Source organism: Lonchura striata, chromosome 33, assembly GCF_046129695.1.
Source record: "Lonchura striata isolate bLonStr1 chromosome 33, bLonStr1.mat, whole genome shotgun sequence".
NCBI classification, from domain to species: Eukaryota; Metazoa; Chordata; class Aves; order Passeriformes; family Estrildidae; genus Lonchura; species Lonchura striata.
This window is the reverse complement of record NC_134635.1, coordinates 2,011,792-2,025,539: the sequence shown is the minus strand read 5'-3', so window position 1 is coordinate 2,025,539 and position 13,748 is coordinate 2,011,792. Positions and strand designations below refer to the sequence as shown.

Here is a 13,748-nt window from a genome sequence, read left to right as displayed (position 1 = left end):
TCCCGGTTCTGTCCCGGTTGTGTCCCGGTTCTGTCCCGCTCTGTCCCGTCCCGTCCCGCTCTGTCCCGGTTCTGTCCCGGTTGTGTCCGGGTTCTGTCCCGCTCCGTCCCGCTCTGTCCCGCTCTGTCCCGTCCCGCTCCGTCCCGCGCCGTCCCGCGCTGTCCCGGTTGTGTCCCGGTTCTGTCCCGCTCTGTCCCGTCCCGCGCTGTCCCGGTTCGTCCCGTGCCGTCCCGCGCTGTCCCGTTCCGTCCCGCTCCGTCCCGTCCCGTCCCGCCCCGTCCCGCGCTGTCCCGGTTGTGTCCCGGTTCTGTCCCGCTCTGTCCCGTCCCGCGCTGTCCCCGCCGGTTCGTCCCGCTCTGTCCCGCGCTGTCCCGGTTCTGTCCCGCTCTGTCCCGTCCCGCTCTGTCCCGCTCTGTCCCGGTTGTGTCCCGTGCCATCCCGCGCTGTCCCGGTTGTGTCCCGCGCTGTCCCGCTCTGTCCCGCTCTGTCCCGGTTGTGTCCCGTGCCATCCCGCGCTGTCCCGGTTGTGTCCCGCGCTGTCCCGCTCTGTCCCGCTCTGTCCCGGTTGTGTCCCGTGCCATCCCGCGCTGTCCCGGTTGTGTCCCGCGCTGTCCCGCTCTGTCCCGCTCTGTCCCGGTTGTGTCCCGTGCCATCCCGCGCTGTCCCGGTTGTGTCCCGCGCTGTCCCGCTCTGTCCCGCGCTGTCCCCGCCGGGCCGCCGTCGCCGGGCCGGCCCGCGCGCTGAGGGCGGAGGCGCCGCCGCCATTTTGGCGGCGCTGCGAGCGGGGCCGGGCGGCGCGGAGGGGCCGGCGATGGAGCCCGCAGCCCGCCCGGGCGGCGGCGCGGGCCAGTCCCGGGAGTACAAACTGGTGATGCTGGGCGCGGGCGGCGTCGGCAAGAGCGGTGAGCGCGGGGCCGGGCCGGGCCGAGCCGGGCCGGGCCGAGCCGAGCCGGGCCGGGGCGAGCCGAGCCGGGCCGGGCCGGGGCGAGCCGCGCTCCGCACCACGGCCCCGGTCTGGGCGCGGCGCCGCTGCTCCCGAGAGGGGCCGGCCCCTCCCGAGCCTCCCGGGATGTCTCCGCCGGGCTGTCCCGGCCCATCCCGGGCTGTCCCGAGCCATCCCCGTCCCTTCCGGGGTGACCCCGCCGGGCTGTCCCGGCCCATCCCGGGATGTCCCGGCTCCTCTTGGGACATCCTGGCTCCTCCCGAGCTGTCCCGAGCCATCCCGGGATATCCCGGCCCCTTCCCGTCCCTCCCGGGGTGTCCCCTCCGGGCTGTCCCGAGCCATCCCGGGATGTCCCGGCTCCTCCCGAGCTGTCCCGAGCCAACCCAGGCTGTCCCCTCCGGGCTGTCCCGGCCCATCCCGGGGTGTCCCAACCCCTCCCCAATCCTCCCGGGCTATCCCCGCCGGGCTGTCCCGGCTCCTCCCGAGATGTCCCGGCTCATCCCGGGGTGTCCCGATCCTCCCGGGGTGTCCCTGCTGGGCTGTCCCGGCTCCTCTTGGGACATCCCGGCTCCTCCCGGGCTGTCCCGACCCTCCCGGGTGTCCCCTCCCGAGCTGTCCCGGCCCATCCCGAGATATCCCGGCACCTCCCCGTGTCCCGGCTCCTCCCGAGCCATCCCCGATCCTCCCAGGGTGTCCCACCGGGGTGTCCTGACCCATCCCGAGATATCCCGACCCTTCCCGGGCTGTCCCGAGCCATCCCGACCCCTCCCCGTCCCTCCTGGCGTGTCCCCGCCAGGTTGTCTCGGCTCTTCCCGAGATGTCCCGGCCCATCCCGGCATGTCCCGGCCCATCCCAGGATGTCTTCTCCGGGCTGTCCCGACCCCTCCCGGGCTGTCCCGGGCCTTCCCGGGCTGTCCCGGGCCCCGCCTGCCGGTGTCCCGGAGCTGGTCCCGCCTGGGTGCGGGTGGAGCATCCCCGGGCCGGTTCTGTGCCGTGGCTGCGGGGTAAGCATGCGATCAGCTGTGAGCTGGGCTGCTCAGTTCTTCCCCGCTTTCTTCTTGCAGCCATGACCATGCAGTTCATCAGTCACCGCTTCCCAGAGGACCACGACCCCACCATCGGTGAGGAAAACGTCTTTTCTGTTCACTCGTTCTGTTCGTTCAGTGCAGTCCATTGCTTTAAAATATTCAATTGTAAGATATCTCTAAATCTGCCTGGAGATGGATCTTTGATCCCTCATCAGGACGAGCACTCCCAGCAGGTCAGGGAGGGATCCAGGGAGTGCTGAGCCTCTGGAGTGCCGTGTCCAGCTCTGGGACCCTGAGCACAGCAGGTCAGGGAGCTCCTGGAGGGGCTCAAAGATGCTGAAGGGCCTGGAGGGTCCCTGCCCAGGAAAGGCTGAGGGAGCTGGGGCTGCTCAGCCTGGAGAGGAGCCCCAGCTGAGAGGGGCCTCAGCCCTCAATGGCCCTGGGTGTCCCCGATATCCCTGGGTGTCCCTGGGTGTCTCTGGCTGTCCCTGAGTGTCCCTGGGTGTCCCTGTGTGTCCCTGAGTGTCCCTGGGTGTCTCTGAGTGTCCCTGTCTGTCCCTGGGTGTCTCTGGGTTACTGTGGGTGTTCCTAGGTGACCTCAGGTGTCTCTGTGTGTCCCTGGGTTTCCGTGGATGTCCCTGGGTGTCCCTGGGTGTGTCTGGATTTCCGTGGGTGTTGTCCCTGTGTGTCTCTGGCTGTCCCTGTCTCTCTCTGGGTGTCCTTGGCTGTCTCTGGATGTCTCTGGGTTTCCATGGATGTCCATGAGTGTCCCTGGCTGTCCTGTGTGTCCCTGTCCATCCCTGGCTGTCCCTGTGTGTCCCTGGCTCTCCCTGTCCATCCCAGTCCGTCCCAGTCCGTCCCAGTCCGTCCCAGTCCGTCCCAGTCCATCCCAGTCCGTCCCTGTCCATCCCAGTCTGTCCCAGTCCATCCCAGTCCGTCCCAGTCCGTCCCTGTCTGTCCCAGTCCATCCCAGTCTGTCCCTGTTCATCCCAGTCATTCCCTGTCCATCCCAGTCCATCCCAGTCCGTCCCAGTCCATCCCAGTCCGTCCCAGTCCATCCCAGTCCATCCCAGTCCGTCCCAGTCCGTCCCAGTCCATCCCAGTCTGTCCCAGTCCGTCCCAGTCCGTCCCAGTCCGTCCCAGTCCATCCCAGTCTGTCCCAGTCCATCCCAGTCCATCCCAGTCCATCCCAGTCCATCCCTGTGTCCCCAGGCCCTGCCCCAGCCCCAGCGCTGCCCCAGAGCCCCGGGCAGGGCCGAGCCCAGGAGCTGCCCCTGCCCAGGAGGCAGAACTGCTGCCCTGGGCAGTGCCAGCCCTGGGCAGAGCCCGGAGAGGCTGCGGAGCGTCCAGAGCCGCCTGGCCACCGCCCCGTGCCCCGTGCCCCGTGCCCTGCAGGTGATCTGATCTGCTGTGCTCCCTTCCAGCCTGAACCCTCTCGGTGCTTCTGTGATTTCAGGCTTCTGAGAGTGGGGTGTGAATCCTGAGTTTCAGTTCTTTACTCATTTTCCATCCATCCACTCAGGGCATGCCCTGTGTCTGTCTGTTGGCAGCCAGGGCTTGAAACTGCTGCTGAGCCATTTTTAGTTGTCTGCTCACAAAATCCAGACTCTGTGCTGTGATCAGCTCTTTGCTGTTCACTTGTCAGGCCAAATTGTTCTCTGTGTTTGAGAAATTGAGAGGGGTGGAAGTGCTCAACGACTCACTCTGGTGCTGTAGAACCTCAGCAGCATCTCCAGGAGAAACCTGAACCAACAGTTACCCAGTGGAAGGAAAAGTGAGGGTAAAAAAGCCAAATTCTTGCTGAGAATGAGTTCCTAAAGTGTGGGAGTGCTGACTGAGAGGGACAGAATATTTTTGTATTTATATATTGATAGATCATTTTTATATGGTGTTTATAATAAATAATATTTACATATATAATTATATTTACCTGTATAACATTTATGAATGAAACATATATGTTTCATCTATATATCATATATAGATGAAACATATTATATATGTTTCATCTATATATCATATATAGATGAAACATGTATAATGTTTCATATATTTTGCTGATATGCTTAGAATTCTTATAATTCTAAGAAATTATATATATTCTAAAAAATCAGCAGCTGTTGGTGATTGAACCACAGATCTTTTCTGGCTTTGAGGAAAACAAAACGTTACTCCTTTGTGTTTTCCTCCAAGGTGACCAAAATGAATTCCTGGGCTGCGTGCCCACGATTTTCACACATGAAATGTTAAATCACACCAGAACAATTAGAAATTTAACTTCCTTTAACTGAAACAAAGCTCAGACTGAGGTAGTCCAGTGCTCCTGGCAGGCTGGGTGGTTTTGGGGTAGCATTTTTTTTTTTTGATGCTGATGAGTGCTGTGCTTGTTTCCCAACTTTTCTCATGTCCTGGGATCCAGAGGACGCCTATAAAATCCGGATTCGCATCGATGATGAACCTGCCAACCTGGATATTTTGGACACAGCAGGACAGGTGTGTGAGTAATGCCAGGTGAATGGGAAGCATTCTGTAATGATCAGGTGTGAGGACAGAAATCCTGCATAAAGAACGTTCTGGTTTGGATTTTTTTATTCCAAACTGGGGTTTGGAGCTCTGACTCCTCTCAGGAGCATCTTGTGGCTGATGGTGCCTGGCTGGAGCTGTGGGGCTGGTGAAGCACCTAAAGAAGAGCAACAAACATAAAAAACATGAAATATTTACCACCAAGACTTCCTTCTATTTAATAATTCCAAGAAACTAACCTCTTGTCACCATCAGAATCATCACTTTAAAAAGTCTTTTTAAAAAGTGTTTTAAATGGGAAGCATTCTGTAATGATCAGGTGTGAGGACAGAAATCCTGCATAAAGAACGTTTTGGTTTGGATTTTTTTATTCCAAACTGGGGTTTGGAGCTTTGACTCCTCTCAGGAGCATCTTGTGGTTGATGGTGCCTGGCTGGAGCTGTGGGGCTGGTGAAGAACCTAAAGAAGAGCAACAAACATAAAAAAGATTAAATATTTACCACCAAGTCTTCCTTCTATTTAATAATTCCAAGAAACTAACCTCTTGTCACCATCAGAATCATCACTTAAAAAAGTCTTTTTAAAAAGTGCTTTATCAATCATTCAAAAAATACTCCTCAATTTAACTTTTCAGTTCCAACCATCAATAAGTGTAAACCAATTTTTACAACTATAAAAATAACAAATTATAAATAGAACCAGAACAAGATTGCTAACTCTAACAAACCAAAACTTTGTCATTATCTATTTATGTTTAAAAAAAGATTACCTTAATTAAGCTTCATAAAATTCAAAATATTTACAGAATACATTATTAAATTTTTCAAGTGTTTATTCTGTTCATTATCTAAGTCACAAATTATTACAAACAAAATTAAGTTTTAAAGAAAAACTTATAGTAATTCTCTTTAAGTACTATAATTCTCTTTGTTGCTATTGCATTGAGGACGGGTGAATAAAGTGACACAAAGATTCCTATGTCTCAGAAGGCAAAATGCAATTTTATTAAAAACCACACACTTTTTATAGACAGTTATGATACAGGTGGACCTGATTGGTTCCCAATTAACACCATTGTCTAATTAGGAAGAACACCCTTCTTGCACCTCCAAGTAAACAACACCAGCTGCAAAGATTAAGAATTGTTTTAATTCCTTCCCTGAACTTTCCCAAAATTTCTGACTTTTTTCTCTGGCCAGTTATCAACATCCACACCTCTTCATTAATTAATCAGAGAAAAACACAAAAACAAAACGAGCTGCTGGTAAGTCATGTGGCAGTGGGAGTTCTGTGTCAGGGGAGATTCTGCTACCCTGAATGGCATAAAATTAGCAGGATGGCTTCTGAGGTAGTGCTGGAAACAGAAAAAGGTTTAATAAAAGGCGAAACAACAAAGCTCTTACAGAGAAAAACCAAGCCAGGGGTAAGAGGTCCTTGCTCCTGCTAAAACAAAAGGGATTATTTAATTTTGTTCTTTTTCTAGTGAATTATTCTTGTAAATGCAGGCAAACCCAATGGGAAGAAATGAAATGTCTGATTCAGTTCAGAAGGCTGAATGATTTCTGTATTATAACTATGCTAAAATACATTAATATCCTATGTAAAAGGAAGATACTAAAACTACATAATACTTTTTCTAACTATAACACAACTTGTGACCCTCTCTGGAGAGTCCAGCCCCAGGTGGGTTGGGTTGGATTGGATTGGATTGGATTGGGTTGGATTGGGTTGGACTGGATTGGATTGGGTTGGGTTGGATTGAGTTGGGTTGGGTTGGATTGGATTGGATTGGATTGGATTGGATTGGATTGGATTGGATTGGATTGGATTGGATTGGGTTGGATTGGATTGGATTGGGTTGGATTGGGTTGGATTGGATTGGATTGGATTGGATTGGATTGGATTGGATTGGATTGGGTTGGGTTGGATTGGATTGGACTGGACTGGACTGGACTGGACTGGACTGGACTGGACTGGACTGGATTGGATTGGGTTGGATTGGGTTGGACTGGACTGGATTGGATTGGATTGGATTGGATTGGATTGGATTGGCCATCAGGCTCAAACAATCCTCACCAGAATCCAACCCAGCCATCACCCCAGGTAAACAATTCTCCAAACACATTCCACATGGAAAAAACAAGGACCAGAAATAGAAAATTATTTTCCCTTTCATTTCTCTCTGTGCACCTCTATGAAAACCCCTGAGAGGGAGAGAAATGTGAAGTCCAAAAGGTCCTGTGAGGTGAGGAGAGAAACTTCTGGGCTTTTTGCCTTTTTGAGCAGACAAAGAATAACGTAGGCGCTCTGTCAACAAGGGCCCACTCCTCCACCACTGCAATCCGTGGCACTGAAATGGCACAAATGCGTGTTCCCAGGCAGAATTCACAGCCATGAGGGACCAGTACATGAGGGCCGGCGAGGGTTTCATCATCTGCTACTCCATCACGGACCGGCGCAGCTTCCACGAGGTGCGCGACTTCAAGCAGCTCATCTACCGCGTGCGCCGCACCGACGACACGCCCGTGGTGCTGGTGGGCAACAAGTCTGACCTGAGCCAGCTGCGCCAGGTAAGGCCCACGGGGAGCCCTCCCGAGCCTCTGTTCCCCTGGGGAATCGCAGCAGAACCGCGGGGTTTTGTCCCTTTTTTTGGGGTTTTTTTGGGTTGTCGTCGCGGTGAGAGCGGTGCTGGTTTGGTGCCTGAAAAACACCACGGCAGGCAGAAAGTCTGTTGGATTGTCTGTTCCTTCTTGGTTACTGAGAGTTTTAGACTTTCTGTGCTGACAGAGCAAGGGAACGCTGCATTTCACCTGAAACCGTGGAGAAAACTTCCAAAATTGAATAATAAAATTGAGATTAGGAGTGTGTAGTTTGAATAGAAGCAGTGTGTTGGGACCCTGGTTACTGAGAATTTTAGACTTTCTGTGTTTACAGAACAAGAGAACACTGCATTTCACCTAAGACCGTGGAGAAAACTTCCAAAATTGAATAATAAAATTGAGATTAGGAGTGTGTAGTTTGAATAGAAGCAGTGTGTTGGGGCCCTGGTTACTGAGAATTTTAGACTTTCTGTGCTTACAGAATAAGAGAACACTGCATTTCACCTAAGACCGTGGAGAAAACTTCCAAAATTGAATAATAAAATTGAGATTAGGAGTGTGTAGTTTGAATAGAAGTATATAATGTCACAAGGTAAAGAACTCAAGAGTTTAAGTGAAACAAAGTTTGTTGGGACCCAGGTTAATGGGAATTTTAGACTTTGTGTGCTGACAGAGCAAGAGAACACTGCATTTCACCTGAGACCATGGAGAAAACTTCCAAAATTGAATAATAAAACTGACATTAGAAGTGTGTACTTTGAATAGAAGCATATAATGTCACATGGTAAAGAACTCAAAGTTTAAGGTTTTGGAATATAGTAATATATGTAAAACAAGATGGAGGATTTAGGGTGCAGGCTGGTCCTGCTTCTTCACCTTCTTCTCCGTGGGTTTGGGTGGAATCAATCCTTTGGAAACCTTTGGAGCTGGGTGGAATCCATCTGTGCTGGGGCTTGGAGCAGAGGGACAGCGAGTAAAACAGGGAAAGAGAAAGGAATAAAATCCTGAGGTTTGGCTTCCCTGACCACTCCTTTTCCATGTGTCTGAAGAGGAAGGCTCTGCCTTAGCAGGAGGAACCTTTGGAGCTGAGTGGAAACTTTCAGTGCTGGGGCTTGGAGTGCTCACACAGAGGGACAGAGAGCAAAACAGGGAAAGGCAAAGGAATAAAATCCTGGGGTTTGCTTCCCTGACCAGGGTGTGCACTCATTTTCCAGGTGTCCAAGGAGGAAGGCTCTGCCTTAGCTTGGAGCTGGGTGGAATCCATCTGTGCTGGGGCTTGGAGTGCCCACACAGAGGGACAGAGAACAAAAGGCAAAGGAATAAAATCCTGGGGTTTGCTTCCCTGACCAGGGTGTGCACTCATTTTCCAAGGAGGAAGGTTCTTCCTTAGCAAGAGAAACCTTTAGGAGCTTGGTGGAATCCATCCGTGCTGGGGCTTGGAGCAGAGGGACAGAGAGCAAAACAGGGAAAGGCAAAGGAATAAAATCCTGGGGTTTCCTCCCCTGACCAGGGTGTGCACTCATTTTCCAGGTGTCCAAGGAGGAAGGCTCTGCCTTAGCTTGGAGCTGGGTGGAATCCATCTGTGCTGGGGCTTGGAGTGCCCACACAGAGGGACAGAGAACAAAAGGCAAAGGAATAAAATCCTGGGGTTTGCTTCCCTGACCAGGGTGTGCACTCATTTTCCAAGGAGGAAGGTTCTTCCTTAGCAAGAGAAACCTTTAGGAGCTTGGTGGAATCCATCCGTGCTGGGGCTTGGAGCAGAGGGACAGAGAGCAAAACAGGGAAAGGCAAAGGAATAAAATCCTGGGGTTTCCTCCCCTGACCAGGGTGTGCACTCATTTTCCAGGTGTCCAAGGAGGAAGGCTCTGCCTTAGCTTGGAGCTGGGTGGAATCCATCTGTGCTGGGGCTTGGAGTGCCCACACAGAGGGACAGAGAACAAAAGGCAAAGGAATAAAATCCTGGGGTTTGCTTCCCTGACCAGGGTGTGCACTCATTTTCCAGGTGTCCAAGGAGGAAGGCTCTGCCTTGGCCCGGGAGTTCAGCTGCCCCTTCTTCGAGACGTCGGCCGCCTTCCGCTACTACATCGACGACGTGTTCCACGCGCTGGTGCGCGAGATCCGCCGCAAGGAGAGGGAGGCCGTGATGGCCATGGAGAAGAAATCCAAGCCCAAAAGCAGCGTCTGGAAAAGACTCAAGTCCCCCTTTAGGAGGAAGAAGGATTCGGTCACTTGAAGAGAAGATTCCCCCGCACAACAGGACGAAAGCTGTGACCTTTTGTAGCCAAAGGAGCTCGGTGACAACGCCAAGAGGACGTGTGACACCTGAGGGGACTTTGTGAGGGAATGGCTGACTCTGCCCGTTGTTTTCCTTTAGAACCATGTTGCCTTGATTCTGGGGGTTGAAATTCACACCCAGTGACAGTTGTACTTTGCTTGTTGTCATTTTTTTTTACTGCACCCAGCAGGTGTTGGCCATGGGTTGGTGGCCCTGCACTTTGGAGTGTTTGGTCACAGCACCCTGGGAGCTGAACTGTGCAAAGCATTGCTGCAGTTGGACCCGGCCTCGTTGAATCTGTGGTTTTTTCCCAGTTGGAAAAGAGGATTTTGCTACTCTCTCCCACAGCGTGAGAGGCTGAACAGAATTATCACGGCCTTGCAGGTCACCAAATTTCTTGTGCCCTCATGGGACGGATTTCTTTCCAGGAGAATTGAAGTGGAATATTTGTGTGCAAGCTCATCCAAGTCATCAGTTCACCAGCAGTGATAGAAACAAGCCAGAACCACAGAATAATTTCAACTGGAAATTATTATTACTGTAGGTGGGACATAAACAAGCCAGAATCACAGAATAATTTCAACTGGAAAGAATTCTGAGATCAGCAAGTCCAACCTGTGAGCCAGCACCACCCTGAGACCCAGAGCAGAGCATTCAGCCCTTTAAACACCTCCAAAATCTGGATTTTGCTGTTAAACAACAGCACAGATCACAGCTGGGTAACTCAGCAGCTTTTCTGCACCAAGTGCCTGGAATCCTTCATTTTGAAAGAGCTAATTAGATAATTAGACTGAAGTGATTTTCCTGATCACCTCTCAGATCTGTGCTGCACTGGCAGTGCCACCCAAACTGAAAACCCAGGTGGAAAAGAGTTGGTAAAGGAAATAAGGATAAAAAAAAATATATATATATGTAAGAAAACCTCCTTATTACCTAAGACAGGGATGGAAATCCTGTTGGTTTGAAGAATATTTTCTTTGTGGAAGACTTAAACAGAAGAGAAGTGTATCAGGGGCTGCATTTTGTATTTACTTTGTTTAACTTTTAAATTGATTTCCATTTCTCATCTCCTCCCCGTGCTGCGCTGCTCTGGCAGCAACCACAGAATCAAAAATTGGCTTGGAAGAGGCTGAAGGAAAATTCAGATTGTTCAGAATTTCAGACTCTTCCCCCTTCCCGTGTGAGCAGCCATCACTGATGTTCTCATTTTTGGCTTCAAAGCTGTCTAAAACTCGGATTAAAACCCAAAACCCGAGGAAGAGGAGGAGGAAGGAGCAAAGAAGTGGCTCCAAAGCGTTTTTTGGCTCTGTCAGGTGTTGCAGAGCTGGGGCCTGGTGGTGATGATGCATTTCCCAGTGCTTTTCCTTAAAATCTCCATCAGCTCTCAGAGCACAGCAGAGGTGCTGAACGCTATACAGAACTATTTTCACCCCTAAAAAATGGAATTTTAGGTGCAGTTTAGGTGTTTACTAATGCCTGTTGCTTCTAGAATTCGTAGGGCAGAACAGCAGCCAGCACTTTTTTCACTTTGTTTTTTTGTCTTTTTTTTTTACACAGTGTTATTCAAAGAGTTTTATTTTTCGTCATGTATAAATTTGTACACAGAACAATCCTTTTATTTGACACAATATATATAATTTTTAATACAAACCTTTGCACTGATTGTGTCGGTGTGTGGTGGGGTTGCTCAGCCTGAGAGTGCTGTGAGAAAAAAAAAATGTTATTTAAGTGGTGCAAAGCCTAAAAATTCTGTGAGTCTGGTGCTGATTTGTTGAAATATGAACATTTTATCATCTAAAATTACCTCTGGTAAAATCCTACTACAGTACATCTTTCTTAATTCTATTTTTCCAAAATTATCTAATCCTATTTACAGAACTATCCTTTAAAACTTATTTTTCAATTCTGTTTCTCTCTCAACAATGTCTGTCTTATTCTATAAAATTTCTAATTCATTTCTTCTCTCCAAGTTTACATAGAAATACCAAATATATAAACATTCTGTCAGGGTTTAAAAATTCTCTCTCTCTGAAATAATTCTCCTGTAGAGTCCTCATGTGCTCCAGGAGGGAGGAGGAAGAGGATGGATGGAAGAGGAGGAGGAAGAGATGGAGGAAGAGGATGGAGGAGGAAGAGGATGGAGAAGGAGGAAGAGGATGGAGGAGGAGGAGGAGGAGAAAAGGAAGAGATGGAGGAAAAGGAGGAGGAGGAGATGGAGGAAGAGGATGGAGGAGGAAGAGATGGAGGAGGAAGAGGAGTAGGAGGATGGAGGAAGAGAAGAAGGAGGAAATGGAAGAGGAGATGGAGGAGGAGGAAATGGAGGATGAGGATGATGGAGGAGGAAGAGGATGAGGATGGAGGAAGAAGATGAGATGGAGGATGAGGATGGAGGAAGAGAAGGAGGAGGATGGAGAAGGGGGATGGAGGAAGAGGAGGATGGATGGATGGATGGAGAAGGATGGAAGAGGAGGAGGAGATGGAGGAGGAAGAGGAGTAGGAGGAAGATGGAGGATGGAGGAGAGGATCGAGGAAGAGAGGGGGATGGAGGATGGAGAAGGAGGAGGAGGAGGATGGAGGAAGAGAAGAAGGAGGAAATGGAGGGGGAGGATAGAGGAGATGGAGGAGGAGAGGAGGATGAAGAAGGAGGAGGAGATGGAGGATGAGGATGATGGAGGAGGAAGAGGATGAGGATGGAGGAAGAAGATGAGATGGAGGAGGACGGAGAAAGATGGAGGAAGAGGATGGAGGAAAAGGAGATGGAGGATGCGGATGGAGGAAGAGGAGGAGGAGGAGGAGGATGGAGAAGGGGGATGGAAGAGGAGGAGAGGAGATGGAGGAGGAGGATGGAGGAGGAGGAGATGGAGGAGGGGGATGGAGGAAGAGAAGGAGGAGGAGGAGGAGGATGGAGAAGGGGGATGGAGGAGGAGGAGGAGGAGGAGGAGGAGGAGGAGGAGGATGGAGAAGGGGGATGGAGGAAGAGGAGGAGGAGGAGGATGGAGGAGGAGGATGGAGGAAGAGGAGGAGGAGGAGGAGGAGGATGGAGAAAGGGGATGGAGGAAGAGGAGGAGAGGAGATGGAGGAGGAGGAGGAGGAGGGGGATGGAGAAGGGGGATGGAGGAAGAGGAGGAAGAGGAGGAGGAGGAGGATGGAGGAAGAGGAGGAGGAAGAGGAGGGCCCGCTCTCCGCAGCGCGGCCGGGGGAGGTGGGAAGCCAGCGGGGGCTGAGCTTCCACGCTCTCCTAAACCCATCCCGCTTTCCACGCCTTGTCGAGCCCATTCCGTTCACGCTTCTCCTTTCTTTCTCCTTCTTTTTATGATGCAAATCCTTTTGTTTCTGTGCGGCTGAGCGGGGTAAGAAACTGAAACGCGCCGTGCTGGAGTCCAGCAGAGAGGCGAGAAGAGAAATTCCACTTTCTGCACCAGGAGGAGAAGACAATCGCTGACTGTGCACTTGGGCTGAATAGCTTCAATAATTCCGTTTATTGCCCTGATAAATCACCCACAGGGATGGAGCGTCCTCATCAGCCTGGTGAAATGAAGGGGAAATCCCGGTTTTAAATCAATTCTGGTTTATCCCCTGCACAAGAATCCCAGGAGGGTTTGGGCTGGGAAGGGCCTCAAATCCCAGCCAGTGCCACACCGGCCTGGCAGGGACAAATTTCAGTGTCACTGCCCTGGAAAATCTGCTTTAATGGATTTAATTCCAAATGTTCAAAGATTAATGAGCTCAGGAGCTCATTAACCCCCACCCCAGTTTAGGTGCAAGGGGGTTTTTGGTGGGGGGAATTCTCTCACAGGATCATGGGATGGTTTGGGTTGAAATAGAATTTAAAATTCATCCAATCCCATGGGCAGGGACACTTCCACCATCCTGGGAAATCTGCTTTAATGGATTTAATCCCAAGATTGATAAAATCAGGAGTTTCAGCTCCTTACCCCACCCCAGTTTAGGTGCAAGGGGGTTTTTGGTGGGGGGAATTCTCTCACAGGACCATGGAATGGTTTGGGTTGAAATAGAATTTAAAATTTACCCAGTTTCGTGGGCAGGGACACTTCCACCATCTGTGAAACCATCCCCTGTGTCCTTGGCAGATAATCCCTCTCCATTTTTTGGGTCACATTTATTCACCCTGATTATCTCCAGGCTGGGTCGTTCCTTACCTGCAGAATCCTGCTGGGTCTCAGTGGGTTTGTTAATATATTTCTATTATATTTGTTATTGTACTTACATTATATTTGAAATTATTGCCTTCTGTGGCTGCTGCTCCTGAGCCAAACGTTGGAATGGAGAAAAAGGAGGGATTTTCTTTCCAAAAAGTGGGGAGGGAGGAGGGATTTGTCTTCCCAAAAATGGTGAAAAGGAGGGATTTGTCTTCCCAA

General features: G+C 50.8%; 1 protein-coding gene across 5 annotated transcripts; it reads left to right on the top strand.

The window, feature by feature from the left end:
* The first annotated feature begins 780 nt into the window (after positions 1-780).
* RIT1 (Ras like without CAAX 1) lies at positions 781-11,757 on the top strand. Of its 5 annotated transcripts, none has more exons than XR_013341322.1 (6): positions 781-902; positions 2,008-2,064; positions 4,391-4,464; positions 6,873-7,064; positions 9,097-10,088; positions 11,418-11,757. XR_013341322.1 is itself a non-coding variant. In XM_077789399.1 (5 exons), exons 1-5 carry the CDS (start codon positions 812-814, stop codon positions 9,325-9,327), a joined length of 645 nt encoding a protein of 214 aa, XP_077645525.1. In that variant the 5' UTR covers positions 781-811; the 3' UTR covers positions 9,328-11,757. The 5 variants fall into 5 exon arrangements, 1 of the variants encoding a protein (XP_077645525.1); XR_013341321.1 differs by having other exon boundaries at positions 9,097-10,244; XR_013341320.1 differs by having other exon boundaries at positions 9,097-10,549.
* Positions 11,758-13,748: the final 1,991 nt, after the last annotated feature.